This window comes from Saccostrea echinata, unplaced genomic scaffold, assembly GCF_033153115.1.
Source record: "Saccostrea echinata isolate AGI-Se365-2 ecotype Australia unplaced genomic scaffold, CSIRO_AGI_Sech_v1 ptg000025l, whole genome shotgun sequence".
NCBI lineage: Eukaryota > Metazoa > Mollusca > Bivalvia > Ostreida > Ostreidae > Saccostrea > Saccostrea echinata.
Window position 1 is genome coordinate 5,933,396 of NW_026889774.1, and position 19,247 is coordinate 5,952,642.

Genomic DNA, 19,247 nt, shown 5'->3' on the forward strand with positions numbered 1-19,247 from the left:
AACCCCATATGCAGGTGATAAGGGTATATTGTTACATAAGTAAGGGAAGTTGACGACTGAAAAGTTGAAGTCATCACGTTGATCATAAAGCTTTGTTGTTAGGTTACCATTAACGTCTTTTTTATAAAAATATCTAAATATGAAACAGATGTGTGAGAATCTGTGGTATCTTTTATTTCAAGCTCACTGGGATAAATCAAGTCGACATATGAATGAATGTTACTATTATTATTTGAAAATATCGACATGTCGAGTTGAAGGCCATAGCAAGTGTTCTCTTCTTCTCATGTAGAAGTTTTTGAATAAATTCTGCTTCATATGAATACAAAAATAGGTCTGCTAATATATAATTAATAATTTCATTTTTGGAGGAAATATTTGATAAACAATTACAGTTTCAATCTCCTCGTGTATATAACATTTCTATAAGGACAGAATAATGCGAGTTTTAGTGTACTCCTATCCCTTTTTATTAGCTTTACTGGTCAGAGACCAGCAGGGATAGACATTAACTTTCAGATTCACTTTCCCTTCGGGCAAGTGATCTCAAACTTTGACTTGTCCGAATGCAAAACTTGGTTGCCCAAAATTAGGATGGAACTTAAGACGAAATTATTAATTACTGCAAACGTTATGAAAAGAAAAAAAATGTGACGAAATACACTACTGTCAATTTGGCAAGTTGAGCTACCGGGTACCTGAAACAATTTCGATCCTGCATTTGTACATAAATGTATACCGCTGTACTTGTAAATTTAACCTGTTAACATACACTGCCATGCAGCAATAACCCTCCGTTTCCTTTTTTAAAAAAAATCATATTTTTGAAAATTAATTGCGGTAGGATCATTTTGTGATTCGTGATTTTTAGCGATAACTGTGAAGCAACGCTTAAGGAAGATAGTTGCTACGAAACATACATCTTACCTTGATCAGGATACAACGTGTTACACTGTACTTATATTCTGTGCGTGAATAATCTAATTTCATAATAAGAAGTTAACAAAATTTTGTTAGACGTAGAGTGTATTTCCTACGAAAGAAAACAACAAATTCGATTTTTATATGAACGGTATAATCCAGAAACGCTACCAAGATATTTCGAATGCAAAACATTGTCAGTCAGGTGTTCAATTTATTGTTTTATTTATAAATTAATGTAAACTAAATAAATATGTACATAAGTATGTCGACAATTTCACTTGCCCGAAACTGAGAATTTACTTGTCCCGGGCAATCGGACAACCGTTAATGTCGATCCCTGGACCAGAAGAGCTTATGCGATAGTAAGTTGTCCGTCGTCCGTCTATTTGTCTGTCTGTCCGTCTGTCTGTCTGTAAACAATTTTTCAAAATGCTACTCCTCCTACAGTTTTGGTCTGATTTCAATATAACTTGGCACACAAGTATATTACACTAAGATACATGTACAAAATTCTGTGTATCGGTTTTTGATTTCGATGAACGGTGTTGCCATGGTTACTAAGAATAGAAATTTCTGTGAATACTTTCAAAATTCTCCTACAGTTTTGGTCTGATTTCAATATAACTTAGCACACAAGTACACTACACTAAGATACATAATTCTTTATATCGGTTTTTTATTTCGGTGAACGATGTGGCCATGGTTACTAAGAATAGAAATTTCTGTGAATACTTTCAAAATGCTACTTCTCCGACAGTTTTGGTCTGATTTCAGTATAAATTGGCACATAGGTAGACTACACAAAGATACACTATTCTGTATATCAGTTTTTGATTTCGATTAATGGTGTTGCCATGGTTACTAAAAATAGAAATTTCTGTGAAATACTTTCAAAATGCTACTTCTCCTACAGTTTTGGTCTGATTTCAATATAAATTGGCACATAAGTAGACCACACAAAGATACATTATTCTCTTTATCAGATTTTGATTTCGATGAATGGTGTTGCCATGGTTACTAAAAATAGAAATTTCTGTGAAACACTTTCAAAATGCTACTTCTCCTACAGTTTTGGTCTGATTTCAATATAAATTGGCACATAAGTAGACTACACAAAGATACATTATTTTGTTTATCAGTTTTTGATTTCGATGAATGGTGTTGCCATGGTTACTAAAAATAGAAATTTCTGTGAAACACTTTCAAAATGCTACTCCTCCTACAGTTTTGGTCTGATTTCAATATAAATTGGCACATAAGTAGACTACACAAAGATACATTATTCTGTTTATCAGTTTTTGATTTCGATGAATGGTGTTGCCATGGTTACTAAAAATAGAAATTTCTGTGAAATACTTTCAAAATGCTACTTCTCCGACAGTTTTGGTCTGATTTCAATATAAATTGGCACATAAGTAGACTACACAAAGATACATTATTCTCTTTATCAGATTTTGATTTCGATGAATGGTGTTGCCATGGTTACTAAAAATAGAAATTTCTGTGAAATACATTAAAAATGCTACTCCTCCTACAGTTTTGGTCTGATTTCAATATAACTTGGCACACGAGTAGATTACACTGAGATACATAATTCTGTATATCCATTTTTTGATTTTTGTGAAGTGTTGCCATGGTTACAAAAAAGCTGAAATTTCTTTGACATACTTTCAAAACATTATTTGTCACCCACGTGGCGCAGTGGTAGAACGTTTGCTCTAGAATCGCAGAGTAAGGAATTGATCCTTACGTCGCGGGTTCGAATCCCACTGTGGGACATGGAGACCGGTCCTTCGGGTGAGACCTTATAAACCAGGGTCCCATGTCGGAGTAGGTGCTGGCACGAAAAAGATCTCTTAATGCTCTATGGCCCTGAGTACCTAGCATAGGTCAAAATTTGCAGCTCTCCACCGGCAAGTGGTGGCGTCTCCATATGAGTGAAAAATTCTTGAGAGGGACGTTAAACAACAAACAAAATATTACTTCGCCTACAGTTTGGTCTGATTTTAATATAACATGGCATGCAAGTAGACTACACTGAGATACATAATAGTCTTTATTGAATGATGTTGCCATGGTAACTAGTTTCAAAATTTCTCTAAAATTCTTTTAAAAGGCTACTCTTTCTACAGTTTTAGTCTGATTGCAATTCATCTTGCAACAAAAAGAGAGTAAAACAAGGATTATTATTAATTCATTGCTGTTGCAAGTCCAAGTGCTACTTTTCTCTTCCTTTGTTATAAGTACAAACCAGTAGAGCTAAAGTCTCGACAGAGACTTCTGGTTTTGTTTGAATTGAAACTAAGGTAAAAGCATTTCTTTTCTTTTCAAATGTTTTCATAACCAGATGTGTGCTTTATTAGCAGCATACTGTGGTTTCATTAATATTCGTGGATTTAATAAAAATCACTGTTTCGAGGATGCGTAAATTCGTTGATAATGATCATACAAAAAAATTGTCACCTTTTCATTTTTTTTTTTACTCTCCGTATGCTTCAACTGGAATCTTCACGCCATATACAATGTTAATAGTACGTTGCATACTGACGATAATTGTGGCAACAGGGTATTAAAAAAGAATACTTTTAAGAAAAGTTATTAAGTACTTAAATTTACAAAATGGTGTTGGAAACATATTTCACAAGCACAGCGTGTTGTTTAACGACAGCCGTAATAGGTTTTTTAAAGGTTTGTCATAAATAAAAATGGAGGCACCAAACTTCGATGAACATTTTATTTCGTGGATCGACTCAACAACGAAATCCACAAAAATTGGTGTTCCACGAATAATTATGAAACTACAGTAGTAAATAAATGAAGTTCTTCGAAACATGTAGTTTTTAAAAGAGACGCTTGATTAATGCCCAGCCTCTTTGGTCTTTAATTAATACAATGATTGTTTTGGCAGAAGAAGAACTTGTCACTGTGTTATACTGAAAGTATGACCTCATTGTATAGCTTGTAAAGGAAAAAAATGTTACACAACGCTTACATGGGATGTGGCACAATGACATTTTAATAATTTTATTAGTCCACATTATGATCACATATGTACGGAAGCCGGTTGGTGCCAGGTAGAAAAAATATTTTATCTGGCGGCCGCCATATAACTTTCTGGCGGCCGCCAAATAATTATCTGGCGGCAGCCAGATAAATAACTGGCGGCCGCCAGAAACTTATCTGGCGGCCGCCAGATAACTTATCTGGCGGCCGCCAGATCTTTTTATCTGGCGGCCGCCAGAAACTTATTTGGCGGCCGCCAGATAATTATTTGGCGGCCGCCAGAAACTTATCTGGCGGCCGCCAGATAAAATGTTTTTCTACCTGGCACCTACCGGCTTCCGTACATATGCATCTAGGTATAATAATAATTATAGAATAACTATTGTAGTCGCTAGTTACCCATGTACCAAAAAGAGTACACATGTGGATATTACTGTTTTACGACAGACTCTAGTTTTCTTTGTGTCAGTCATATTTATAAAAATCGGAATATATTTAGAGTACAGAAAACACTAGAAAAAATTGCTAACGCACCATACTGTATTTTCGTCCGCCTCATCCACATGTGTTAATGTTAATTATGTTCTAAATTCACCAGTTCAACCGAACATAAATTATTTATAAAATAAAACTCAAAACACTTTTATATAGGATGAGTTTGCATGCGCGAGTGCAAAAGACTTTAATGAAGTGGATACATTATACAAAGCAGTCTTTAGTTCGACCTCTTATTCATATCATTCTACAAAAGAAAAACACTCATATAAAGCAACAACATCAAAACGAACAAAAACGTACGAAATATCGATACTGGACGGGGTGGGGTGGGGTGGGGGATTAGTCTGTTGCAATGTAGCAGCGAACTTCGAATGACTTAAAACACCCGAAAATCTACCTTATACGTGACTGAATCATGCGTAGCACGGATTCAACCTATTCACCCGTAAACAAAACGAGCAACCAATCGATCTCCTTTATCGATAGACCTATTCTGCATACATAACAACACGCGTGTTTTCCCGTTACTTTTATAAATATATCTACCATCTTGCTATTCTTTCTTTCACTTCATTGTACAACACCCTCAAATGACTCCCTTGTGCGCAAACTAATTTCTCGAAGCCGATTGCGCACCCTTTGTGAGCAGATGTAAGGTTGGCCGTTAATGAAGGTGATCAGAGAGGTTGCAGCAGCGATGGTGACCCTGTCTCTCAAACGATATCAAGCAAAATGTCAAACATGTCGCCTAGCAGTCATTTATTTCTTTGGCATCCGTACCTGGTCTGTCACTCATTGTTGCCACGAGTTTACGGTAATCTTGCAATAGTCGTATGGTGTCTATTAAATGTAGTAATTACCCACAGAATTTACATCCTTTAATCCTGTCAAATTACTTTTCATGGCATAGAACTGTTACAATAATTTTGAATTGTTTTATTTTTTAAACAAACATCTCCAAAGGAACACCTTACAGACGCCATGCCAAATGTCCTACCACGCTCTTTTATGGTCAAACGTAGATTATATTGTCCTACGGACCCGCTTTAACGATAGAATTCGTTCCGTGTATTGGCAATGTAGCCAAATAAACACGGGCGATAACTCGAACTCTGTGCATTTTCTATGAACAATCCAGAGAGTTTCGAATGTCAACATGGCGTGTAAATTTGAAGCGAGGAAAAATGTTGAGAAAATGAGTTGAAATTAAGTATTTATATGGATTTTGTTTAAGTTTAAATTCATATTTATGGTTTATTCATGGTTTATACGTTCTCATCCGAAGGACAGGTCTCCACGTCCCGCAGTGGGATTCGAACCCCGACCTAAGGATCAACTGCTTTCTACGCGACTCTAGAGCAAACGCTCTAATCACTGCGCCACGCGGGCGACAGTTCTAATTTGTTGTATCCTCCCAAAAAATATTTTAAAGAATATATAAATTTATATAGAGAATATGTTTTGAAAGGAAATGTGAGAACAAGACATGTGATTCACGGTGTCAATTCAACAAGAAAGATAAATAATCGGTTTTTCGGAAGCGGATACAGGTGCAGATGATACAGTGATATCGCCAGCTGGCCATCAGGGACATACCTGGGTTGTTAACAAAAAAGATCTCGATTGACACCGGCTACCACCAAACGTGAGCAGTGTATCAAGTACAACACGCTATAAGTACGTTTACTTAAGATTCATTATCTACCGTTATAACTATTATATGAAATGAATATATAAATTTGATAATGACTGTTAAAGCTTACTGATTTAAAATGGAAATACACTCTTTGCAACAGGAACCACATGACTTCCTGTACATAACCCATACAGAGATAGTGTATAAACGATAGTCCAAAAGAAAATAAAAGTCGCTTAAAGTAGTTCATGGAATTTCAATGATGCTCAAGGTGAGGTATCTGAATTAATTTACGTTGAGATAAGGTAAAGAAACACCGATATAGCTTAATCAGGGAACATAAAATGTATGCACAGATAAATGTATAAAGAGAGATCGTTTTGAAACAAAGAATTTAACTTGACTGATTACCGCTTTCAGTAATAGCAGTAGTAAGTGAAAAAAAAAAAATTAATTAATTAATGAATCAGTGACAACGCAGGTAATTGTATTACAGGAATATTAAAAAAAAAAAAAAAAAAAAAAAAAAAAAAAAAAAAACTACGGAAGCCCGTTGAGGCCAATTCAGAGAAAGAACTATTTTTTATTGCGTTTAAACGCAATAATTATTGCGTTTAATCGCAAAACATTGCGTTTAATCGCAATAATCATTGCGTTTAAACGCAAAAGATTGCGTTTAATCGCAATGTATATTGCGTTTAAACGCAAAACACTTTGCGTTTAATCGCAAAAGATTGCGATTAAACGCAATCTTTTGCGTTTAAACGCAATACTTTTGCGATTAAACGCAATAATTTTTGCGGTTAACCGCAATGATATTTTTGCGTTTAAACGCAATAATTTTTGCGATTAAACGCAATACTTTTGCGTTTAATCGCAATAATTTTTGCGTTTAAACGCAATACTTTTGCGATTAAACGCAATACCTTTTGCGTTTAAACGCAATAATCTTTGCGTTCAAAGGCAATAATCTTTGTGTTTAAAGGCAGTCATTTGTATCAAACCTTGCAGAGTACAATGGACCCACGCATACTTATATCTTTTATTTCTTTCTCTTTTTACTTATTAGGAAATTGTGTGTTGTCTTTATAGAATCAGATTTCTCAGAGCAAACACTCTCTGAAAGGTAAATCACTAATAAGAATTTATAGAGGAGAAAAAAAAGGTCGGGTTGTAAAAACAAAGGAATCCTAAGAACGAGACATGTCTTAAGCTTATTCTCTACATTTTTAATGAAGTTTCGGTCAGTTGTTCTGCTAAAAAAACTGTCCCATACGTTGCAGTCACAAGTTTAAATCATGTATAAAGGGATTTTTGGAAAGGACTGAGGAAATGTTGGAATTACGTACAACATGATGAAGTATTTAGACTTCAATGTACATTCATAACCCTTCCTATGGTTGCATACAGTAAACACAAGAACATATGTGATGGATTTATATGAGGTCAAAATCAAAATCGAATGAAAACAGATTGATCGATGTGTACTACATGTATCAAATTGACAAGTGCTATTAATACCACTGAAACTTTCTCTATAAGTTGTGATACACGTATGCAATTGATCAAAAACTTCATTAAGAGTTTTGGGTTCTAATACATTTAAGACATTCAGGTTGTTAGGATGTTATTGTTTTATTGCAATTTTCAAAAACTGGAAAATTTTGCAAAAAAACAGAGAACTACGGAAGCCCGTTGAGGCCAGTTCAGAGAAAGAAATATTTTTTATTGCGTTTAAACGCAATAATTATTGCGTTTAAACGCAAAACATTGCGTTTAATCGCACTAATTATTGCGTTTAAACGCAAAAGATTGCGATTAATCGCAATGTATATTGCGTTTAAACGCAAAACACTTTGCGTTTAAACGCAAAAGATTGCGATTAAACGCAATCTTTTGCGTTTAAACGCAATACTTTTGCGATTAAACGCAATACTTTTTGCGTTTAAACGCAATAATATTTTTGCGTTTAAACGCAATATTTTTTGCGTTTAAACGCAATAATTTTTGCGTTTAAACGCAATAATTTTTGCGATTAAGCGCAATACTTTTGCGATTAAACGCAATACTTTTGCGATTAAACGCAATAGTATTGCGATTAAACGCAATAATCTTTGCGTTTAAACGCAATTTTCCTTCCTTATAAGGATTTGTTTTGCATTTAAACACAATGATACTGTAGTTTCAAAATCAAACATGAATTAGCCAAAGCTTATAATTACATGTACTAGGACCCGACACTTCAACTTTGACAAGATCCGATTTGTTCTCTGTCTTTTTGCAAAATTTTCCAGTTTTTGAAAATTGTAATAAAACAATGGCATCCTAACAACCTGAATGTCTTAAATATATTAGAACCCAAAACTCTTAATGAAGTCTCTGATCAATTGCTTACGTGTATCACAACTTATAGAGAAAGTTTCACTGGTATTAATAGCACTTGTCAATTTGATACATGTAGTACACATCGATCAATCTGTTTTCATTCGATTTTGATTTTGACCTCATATAAATCCATCACATATGTTCTTGTGTTTACTGTATGCAACCATAGGAAGGGTTATGAATGTACATTGAAGACTAAATACTTCATCATGTTGTACGTAATTCCAACATTTCCTCAGTCCTTTCCAAAATCCCTTTATACATGATTTAAACTTGTGACTGCAACGTATGAGACAGTTTTTTTAGCAGAACAACTGACCGAAACTTCATTAAAAATGTAGAGAATAAGCTTAAGACATGTCTCGTTCTTAGGATTCCTTTGTTTTTACAACCCGACCTTTTTTTTCTCCTCTATAAATTCTTATTAGTGATTTACCTTTCAGAGAGTGTTTGCTCTGAGAAATCTGATTCTATAAAGACAACACACAATTTCCTAATAAGTAAAAAGAGAAAGAAATAAAAGATATAAGTATGCGTGGGTCCATTGTACTCTGCAAGGTTTGATACAAATGACTGCCTTTAAACACAAAGATTATTGCCTTTGAACGCAAAGATTATTGCGTTTAAACGCAAAAGGTATTGCGTTTAATCGCAAAAGTATTGCGTTTAAACGCAAAAATTATTGCGATTAAACGCAAAAGTATTGCGTTTAATCGCAAAAGTATTGCGTTTAATCGCAAAAGTATTGCGTTTAAACGCAAAAATTATTGCGATTAAACGCAAAAGTATTGCGTTTAATCGCAAAAATTATTGCGTTTAAACGCAAAAATATCATTGCGGTTAACCGCAAAAATTATTGCGTTTAATCGCAAAAGTATTGCGTTTAAACGCAAAAGATTGCGTTTAATCGCAATCTTTTGCGATTAAACGCAAAGTGTTTTGCGTTTAAACGCAATATACATTGCGATTAAACGCAATCTTTTGCGTTTAAACGCAATGATTATTGCGATTAAACGCAATGTTTTGCGATTAAACGCAATAATTATTGCGTTTAAACGCAATAAAAAATAGTTCTTTCTCTGAATTGGCCTCAACGGGCTTCCGTAGATTACAACTGTGGAAACTTATTTTATTAAAGCAATATGAGCTGTATTTTTGGAAATTTTATTTTGCAGTTAGAATGTGCTTTTATGATAAGTCTCTAAGTAACTCATAAACCCTTATGATTAATTAGATGAAGATAAAGTATTAAATTGTTTCAGAAGAAATATTGTACTATGGAATGTATAGTATTATCAGGGACCTATTTACTTACTAAACTTAGCATATAGGTCTCTGGTATTATATAAGAAATCAATATTGTACTAGTACTGGACGACAATAATGTAATTTTGCTTCAATCAAAGATTATAAATACATGTGTAGATCTTCCATTGCAAATATGAACAAAAGAAATTCGTAAATGTTCTTTTTTCTACGGAAGCCCGTTGAGGCCAATTCAGAGAGAGAAATATTTTTTATTGCGTTTAAACGCAATAATTATTGCGTTTAATCGCAAAACATTGCGTTTAATCGCAATAATCATTGCGTTTAAACGCAAAAGATTGCGTTTAATCGCAATGCATATTGCGTTTAAACGCAAAACACTTTGCGTTTATTCGCAAAAGATTGCGATTAAACGCAATCTTTTGCGTTTAAACGCAATACTTTTGCGATTAAACGCAATAATTTTTGCGTTTAATCGCAATGATATTTTTGCGTTTAAACGCAATACTTTTTGCGTTTAAACGCAAAAATCTTTGAGTTCAATGGCAATAATCTTTGTGTTTAAAGGCAGTCATTTGTATCAAACCTTGCAGAGAACAATGGACCCACGCATACTTATATCTTTTATTTCTTTCTCTTTTTACTTATTAGGAAATTGTGTGTTGTCTTTATAGAATCAGATTTCTCCGAGAAAACACTCTCTGAAAGGTAAATCACTAATAAGAATTTATAGAGGAGAAAAAAATGTCGGGTTGTAAAAACAAAGGAATCCTAAGAACGAGACATGTCTTAAGCTTATTCTCTACATTTTTAATGAAGTTTCGGTCAGTTGTTCTGCTAAAAAAAACTGTCCCATACGTTGCAGTCACAAGTTTAAATCATGTATAAAGGGATTTTGGAAAGGACGGAGGAAATGTTGGAATTACGTACAACATGATGAAGTATTTAGACTTCAATGTACATTCATAACCCTTCCTATGGTTGCATACAGTAAACACAAGAACATATGTAATGGATTTATATGAGGTCAAAATCAAAATCGAATGAAAACAGATTGATCCATGTGTACTACATGTATCAAATTGACAAGTGCTATTAATACCACTGAAACTTTCTCTATAAGTTATGATACACGTAAGCAATTGATCAGAGACTTCATTAAGAGTTTTGGGTTCTAACACATTTAAGACATTCAGGTTGTTAGGATGCCATTGTTTTATTACAATTTTCAAAAACTGGAAAATTTTGCAAAAAGACACAGAACAAATCGGATCTTCTTAAGTTGAAGTGTCGGGTCCTAGTACATGTAATTATAAGCTTTGACTAATTCATGTTTGATTTTGAAACTACAGTATCATTGTGTTTAAATGCAAAACAAATCCTTGTAAGGAAGGATTATTGCGTTTAAACGCAAAGATTATTGCGTTTAAACGCAAAAATTATTGCGTTTAATCGCAATACTATTGCGTTTAATCGCAAAAACTATTGCGTTTAATCGCAAAAACTATTGCGTTTAAACGCAAAAATTATTGCGTTTAAACGCAAAAGATATTGCGTTTAAACACAAAAATATTATTGCGTTTAAACGCAAAAAGTATTGCGTTTAATCGCAAAAGTATTGCGTTTAAACGCAAAAGATTGCGTTTAATCGCAATCTTTTGCGATTAAACGCAAAGTGTTTTGCGTTTAAACGCAATATACATTGCGATTAATCGCAATCTTTTGCGTTTAAACGCAATAATTATTGCGTTTAAACGCAATAAAAAATATTTCTTTCTCTGAACTGGCCTCAACGGGCTTCCGTATTTTTCTGTGTCATTGCAATAGTTAACTAAAATTTTGTAACAAAAATTTTCGACATTAAAGTTGCAGCTCTGATTTGTTTTATCACATGCTTTAAATGTGATAAAACAAATCAAAGAATCTACGTACAAGTATTCTTGCTCTAAGAGTAATACATGTAGATCATCATTATAGCCTCGTTAGGTTTTCCTTTAATGGGGATAAAACATCTTGTATTATTAATGTAAAGTACAGTATATAACTGTCCTTCCTGAAATACTTTTATTTTGACAAATAAAATATACAACATGATCATCGTATATTTTATTTGTTAAAATAAAAGTATATCAAGGACCTTTTTTTTTTTTTTTTTTTTTTTTTTTTTTTGTCATTTGAACTTTGAAACTTTTAGAAATGGACACTTCATATCATAAGGCTGCATGATTTAACCCATATGTATATATTTGCCTAACAAGAATTTTTATTTTTTCCTACCAAAACCACGCATTTTTTTTTTTTTTTTTTTTTTTGGTATCAAAAAAATGACACAGGGTCATTATTCTACAGGGTCATTTTTCTACAATCCACATGGAGAAAAATGACCCCAAGGCCATAATTTCTACAAAATGTGGGTCATTTTTCTACGTATAATATTGACCAGTGGCATAGCCAAATGATCCCCGGTCAATTTCCTACGTATACAGGGGTCATTTTTCGTCGTTACACTGGCGTGAAGAGTCGTGGTTCATGTCCTCATTAATTCTCAAAAATTAAATTCATCTCTTAGATAAATAATGCTTGTAAATTAATCAATAAAAAAATAAAATGAATTACATGCAGTTCATGTATGTGTATATTTCAATAAGAGAAACATTTTAAGGTTATTATTTACATACAAGTAGAGAAGTATACATGTAAGAAGTACTTATAACAAAGTGTTTTTAAAGCTTTGTCTGAGTGAGGAATTTAGATTAAGTGTTATTAGGAACATGCAGTAAAGGTACATGCACAACGGATTAAAGTAGATACAAAAATGTGTCAACTACTACTGAACTTATACGTGTATTACAACTAGAAGAAATATTTTTATCTCATTGCATGTTCATTGCAATGCATGGGTTAGCCATTCCTATCGGACATGAGAAATATCAAGACTTTAAATAATCCTGACATATTACTTTACAGATGAAAAAACTCAGATGGAAACAGAATTTACAACAAAAACCAAAATTAGATGGAGACCAAAAAGTAAACCCGGGTAGCAAACCATGCAAGGATCATACAACATGTGACTACATGTATATACGTTTCAGGGTCTGAAGTTTTTGGTGACAATTTACATCTAAGTGTGAGGCATCCATCATAAAGAATAATTTCTTGTCTCAGATTAAAATACTACTATTTCCTTCAATTTAATTTGTTTCCTAAAAAAATGATTTCGTATTTGATGTGTAATACATGTACTAGTATACCGCAACTCTTCCAGATAAAATTATTTTTCAATCGTATGAAGAAACTGCAAACAATTAATTCTTCATTTGATGGTATTGTATCCATAAAATCAATCTAATTAAAATCTAATTAAAACTAGATGTTCCGAATCCGCTACCGCTTCTCAAACGAGAAGCGGTAACGGATTCGGAACATCTAATTTTAATTAGATTGCCATAAAATGCACTTCAAATAGCTGCAATGTTTTTTTTTTTTTTTTTTTTTTTTTCAACGTAGCAATTTTCAATGAAATATAAAGTGAGAAAAAAAATGATGACTCACTTATGACCAGATACATATGGACTGTGTGTTTTATAACTATGTTGTCTTAATCTTTCTAGAGAGAAAGCTGCTTTGAAATATATGAGTGAATGAATAAGTTGTATCAAGATCGTAAAGAGAATTGAATGACTCATATTGAATTTAATTTCCTAATAAATACATTGCAGCCAAGCTCAGAGGGCAACATTTTAAATCACTCTATCCAGAACTTTTTTTGTGTTTTTGTACATATACATTAACAACTCATTGACCAAATTGCAGCGAAATGAGGTTAAGTATAAAAGTGTATATAAAATTATTTGTTTACTGGTATTCATATTTTCTAGATCAGCATTTAAACATGCTAAAATTCCTGTGTTAAGTGCAAAACAAAACCAAACAATACCAAAAAAAGAAGAAAAAAGAAAAACAAACAAACAAAAAAGAGAAATAAGTTTCAATTTCCTTCGGTCCATCGGGCACTTGATCATCATTTCGATCGTTTGTTCAACGAAACTTGAAGCTTCAGTGCTGAAACATGGCGGAAATATAAGTAAGCTTAATTACAGGTATAATTTTTTCGCAGAGTTTCGATAGTATTTCAGCCATGTAAAAAAACTTTTTTTTAATCCAATATATCGCAGCAAAATATAAGCCTGGATGCATAATGTGTGGAGCAAAAAGTCGAATTTTCATTTTAAAAAAGATCTGCTTGCCAATGATTTAAAATTCGCTTACTGTACCTAAACCCAGCTTGAGACTAAAATTCCAGACCAGAGAAATAACTTGCAATTAATAATTCGATAGTGCAAATCCTATGATACAATCATTTAAAAAGATTAAACTGTCTTAGAATTGATTTTTTTTCTTCCTTTAAGAGTCTTTTTCTTCCGATGGTTTATCTTACAGGAAATATAATATCCGTGAAAACACTTGAAAAGTCACTTTGGGAAGTACATGTAGGAGTAAATATATTTGGAAGTCCTAGTGCTTTTTTTTCGGGAATTGATAAATGCACATCAAAATCAGTGGTGAAAGAAAAAAATCAATCATATGTTACTATCTATTTGATAGTTCATTCAATTCTCAAGGCCATATTATCAGTCAGCCTGTTCTAAGGGTGATTTCCAGTCGGGTTCGGAATCCTGACCAAGCAGGTGTTTTAGAACATGTCTGCGCCCATGAGTGTTGCTAACGCCGCTGCGAACGGCGATCTAACGGTAAATACTCATATGTTATGAAAATTAAGACATTAATTTTTGATTCATATATATTCTAATCATTTTCTGATGTGTAATAAGTGTTATATTTTTCTTTATTTCTTTTCTGTTTAAATTTTATCCTCGAATTTCCTCTTTTCAAATTATAACATACATGTACATGAGACAATTAAGTAAACTTTAGAGTGTTGATAACCTCATAATATTTCTGATATACATATACAGAGTAATATACATCCATGGAGTATACATTAGAATTTATTCTATCCATTTTAAGACGTAGATACCAATGGATGTAAACTCAGATATCACGTAGGAAATATTGCCTTTGTGTTTTGCAGCTCTTGAAACAAATTCTGAGACAGGGTGCAAATGTTAATGAGAGGTCTAAAGATGGGATGTCTCCACTTGCGCTGGCTGCTTTCTGGGGATATGCAGATGTGGTTGAATGTCTGTTAAAGCAGGGGTATTTCATAATATTTTATAAAAAAAAAAAAATACAATGACTCCATTTATATCACCAGCTCCCTTGAATGTGTGACTAGAAACCAAACAAAGAAAAATTAATCGTCCAAATGAACTAGTACTCCTAAAATCTATACAGAAGCACAGTAAACGAAGCAACCTGGCATGTCATGGCAAGGTCTGGTTTACCCAGAATTCACAATTACTAGTCTGAATAAGACATGATAGCCAAAATTTACAAATTAATGTGGAGTCTTAAAATTCAGCAACTTAACAATTACAAACAATTCCAATATCAATTATGGTATGATTTATTCAAATTTTCTCAATTTTATGTATTGTTACTTTCACTTTGTAATCTTTTTTGTGATTAATTAATTTTCATCTACATCTTTGTTACAATTGTGTATAACAATTCATGATGTTTGTGTAAATGGCAATATATATATGTATACATCAGGCCCATACCTTAGATAGTAGTGCACCTGCATAGTAAATGGCTTATTCTAGTCCAAGTCAGACTGACAAAGATTTTTCTTCTTCTTACAGTAAAAATTCAAGAACAAAAGTTATGGGTTGTTTTAAAGAGTCTTTGTAAGGGTTTGTAGGTTAAACCTCAAGAAATAATTGGTTAAAGTGTGAATGGAATTGGGTTTTATGTCCATATAGCTCTAGTTCTATAGCACTTGAATTGTGGTTAGTGAGAGGTTATAGATTAGTCCAAGTTCAGCTAACACTTTCCCCTTCAAATTAGGCTTTGAGCAAATGAAGTATTTTACATTATAGTTTGAGTATATTAAAAAGCTAAATTTGAACAACTAGTGTAATACACTAAATACCGGATTCAGTGTCTTATACACCTAGTTAATTCTAGAGATATTTTACAGATATTATAATGCATTTATTATTTTTTTACCATTGTATTAATAGCAATACAAAGATTGATTTTAAATTTTTAACAAATTATTTCAGAGCGGATGTAAATATTTGCAACAAAGGGACACAGTGGACTGCCCTGCACTGTGCTGCCTTCCAAGGACATGGGAAAGTAATCATGAAACTAATGGAACATCATCCGAATACGGAGCTGAAAGACAACCACGGGAGGTAAATATTGTAGGGAAAATGTGACAAAAGTAAAGGGTTCCCTTTAAAGTGTGACAATAGCAAACACCTGTAACAGGTATTTATCTTCAAGAATTGTGTATAACTAGACTGAAAACTGTCAGTTTTGGCATTTGAAAGATATTTTAGGGTGGCTTCACTTCTAGACAGAAAATCTTTTAGGACTCTAACAACATCTGTACATTCCATTTTTGATTTTTGGGTAGATAACTAAAGGCATTTCTAACATTGTTGATGGAAAGAACAATTTTTTTAATTTGTATTTGCTTCTTAGACATTGGGGGATGACAATAACATTTCTGTTACACAAGCTATAATTGAGTAGTTTATAATTAATACAATGTCATGTAATTTTGATAATTTCTCTAGTGAAAGACCTTGTTTTATCTTGAACATTAACACAAGTTCATCTTTTAAGCAATTCTCATCCTTTTTTCAAAATTTAAGCAAGAGTAAAGTAAAATGGAAGGATTTTATAGAAGTTAAATTGATATTTAATATATTTTTAATATGACCGGATGTTCTTCATTTGTAGTGATCTTTTTTATTACAGGACTGCAGTTGACTTTGCCTCAGCCATGGATGCTATATGGCCATTCTTTGCAGGTATGGATTTTATATGAAAAATAATTCGGAGATGTCAAGTTTGAAAAAATTACATGTACAACTCTTTTTTAATATATAACATCTTTCCAAATGCTTTTATAAATTGAGTTGATTAATGGTAAGAATATCTTAGCAGTTTAACTGTTAACTCTTGTCATTCATATGATTTCAATTTGTAGCTGCTGGCTGCAAGAGAACCCCAAAGTCAGAGTTAATTAGAATGGACATTGTCAAAAGGGTAAGCTTTTTTTATCTTAGGTACACCTGGAATAAAATAAGTGATTAACAGTTTTTATTATTTCTCTATTGTTGCCAGCTATCTGATTGGCTCAAACTGGATCACATGATCAAGTATAAAAAGTCTTCTAAACTGGATGTTTCTATTTTAAGCTTCTAAAAAATTTAATAAACTTGCTGTTTCTAAAATTGGAAACTTCTGTGAAGCAACAATAGTGCTGACGTTGACGTCACAGTAGTCTTTGTAAACTGGATGTTTCTAAAAATAGATACTGCAGCTGCTATTCGTTACTGTGACGTCATAATGCGAATGACATAATAATGCCTTATATGAGAAAGTATTGAGTATTAGAAACACAGATTTTAAGACATTTCTTATTAACTGATAAAAAAAATAATAAAACAATTGTAGCCTTTTGATTCGGTACAATCCCTAGATATATAGACCTTAGAGAAAGCATACTTCGTGCTCGGTCAATATGCTTTCTCTAAGGTCTATATGTCTAGGGATTGACCTCATCAAAGGGCTATAATTGTGTAATAGAAGAAAATGAGAATACATGGGGTACATTCTTTGTGAATCAATAGTAGTTAATACATGTATTACTACATGTATGTACATATGTCACTTAAATGTATCTGTAATTTATTTTCAGTTAAGAAAATTCAAATGTATATACATGGGTGACAGATGCATGTACATATGTATATAAAGTAATACATGTATACATATACAAAAAAAATCAAAATATTTTGTGCAGTTCTAATAGAATGAACTTTCTGTAGAACTAATCCATGGACAATATTTCAGGTGACACATGTGGATCCCACACTCCCAAAATCTGAGATTGCTCACTTCTCTCGCCCAGGCTCAGCATATGTGATAAAATCCCAGCCCTTACATGGGAACAATCCCACAGATACCAATATGGCCATGGCTTCTATGAATGGAGATGTTCTAGCAGGTCTTCCTGAGGAACCAGAGATTCCTAGTTCAAGGACACCACAAATTAATCTAGCAGTGTTCAACAACATGTGATTATGTATCTCATTAAGCTGTTTGCACAATATATTATTATTAGAGTTCATTTTTAAACACCATTTCAAAAGGAAAATGTAATACATCAATGACTGTGAAAGTTGGAAAATGCTAATTTTATGTAGAAAGATCTCTGTAATTTTTATATGTTTTATATTATATTAGAAAGGGCATGTTGATTAACCTTAAAACCCTGTTAATGTGTAGTTTGGTGGCAGGTTATTTTTAGTTTCTTTTGTATAAATTAAGGTACATTCAAACTTTGATAACTCAATCAAATGCATATACATACAGCTGAACTGCAGTATCTTGAACATAGATATCTCAAATACCATGGATAAGTTGAAATAATTTGGAAGTCCCAAGCACTTTTTCTTTCATTATTTTACCCTTAATATCTCGAACCCTCGGATATCTTGAAGTTTTTTATGGTCCCATTGAGTTCGAGATAATGAGGTTAGACTATACTTGTCAATAAATGAATGTATCTTTAATTTGGTAAGTTATGTAGAACCAATAACTTATATTCACTGCAAAATTTAAGTCTGGAGATGGTGAAGTTTGGCTTAATTTGGATTTTGTTATTTGTGATGAACCAATTATTATCAGTAGACTTAGAGAGTGTCATATACGCAGTCTTCTGTTTTAGTAATCACACCGTTTTCTCAGAGTCAGTGTCCAAAAATTTTATTTATGTTTTCATTTGTTACATGTATGTTTTAAATGCACCAGTTTATTCATTATTACAGCCGATATACAATGTACAAAATTAAAAATTGATAAAAATGTGAAACATGAATAATTTGTAGTTGTACATGTACATGTTATAATTTTTTTTTTTTAAAAAAGAGACAATTTGATATATGTACTTAGTCCACTTTTGTAAAACATCCACTTTGTATTGCAATTATAATCTTAACATTATAGTCCTTCCATTTCTTTAAAAGAATTTGCATGTTTAAAACTTTGGAGATTCATGTTATTATAGCACAGTTATGCAGTAGCAAGTGGAGATTCATGTTATTATTACACAGTTATACAATACCAATTAATAATAACCATACAAAGCAATTTGTTGAGGGGGGGGGGGGGGGGGGGGGGCATGCCCATGTTTTCAACGGTGTTCAGAGGATAAAAATATGACAAAACATTTGTCACTTATAAAAACAAAGTATCAGCATATTGTTTTGTATATTAGCATATAGATTTGTATATTTGCATTCAATTTACACCGGTAACACTTTGTTCTATGTGTTGGAGTTTGTAGTCGTAATCATGGAAATGTGACACTACATGACTGTATGTTTAG

At 32.8% G+C, this 19,247-nt stretch overlaps 1 protein-coding gene across 1 annotated transcript; it reads left to right on the forward strand.

Annotated features, from left to right (window-relative positions):
• The first annotated feature begins 14,364 nt into the window (after positions 1–14,364).
• Positions 14,365–18,741, forward strand: LOC133192530 (protein phosphatase 1 regulatory subunit 16A-like). Its single transcript, XM_061328521.1, has 6 exons — positions 14,365–14,466; positions 14,808–14,932; positions 15,904–16,038; positions 16,610–16,662; positions 16,842–16,900; positions 17,711–18,741. The coding sequence occupies exons 1-6, from the start codon at positions 14,416–14,418 to the stop codon at positions 17,936–17,938; spliced, it is 651 nt and encodes a 216-aa protein (XP_061184505.1). The 5' UTR covers positions 14,365–14,415; the 3' UTR covers positions 17,939–18,741.
• The last annotated feature ends 506 nt before the right edge of the window (positions 18,742–19,247 follow it).

Excerpts from the sequence above, each read along its gene's own strand:
- LOC133192530 (XM_061328521.1), top strand. The coding sequence starts at position 14,416 with ATGTCTGCGCCCATGAGTGTTGCTAACGCCGCTGCGAACGGCGATCTA. Across the intron at positions 16,663-16,841 it reads TATATGGCCATTCTTTGCAG|CTGCTGGCTGCAAGAGAACC; the intron begins GTATGGATTTTA and ends TTCAATTTGTAG. Across the intron at positions 16,901-17,710 it reads GAATGGACATTGTCAAAAGG|GTGACACATGTGGATCCCAC; the intron begins GTAAGCTTTTTT and ends ACAATATTTCAG.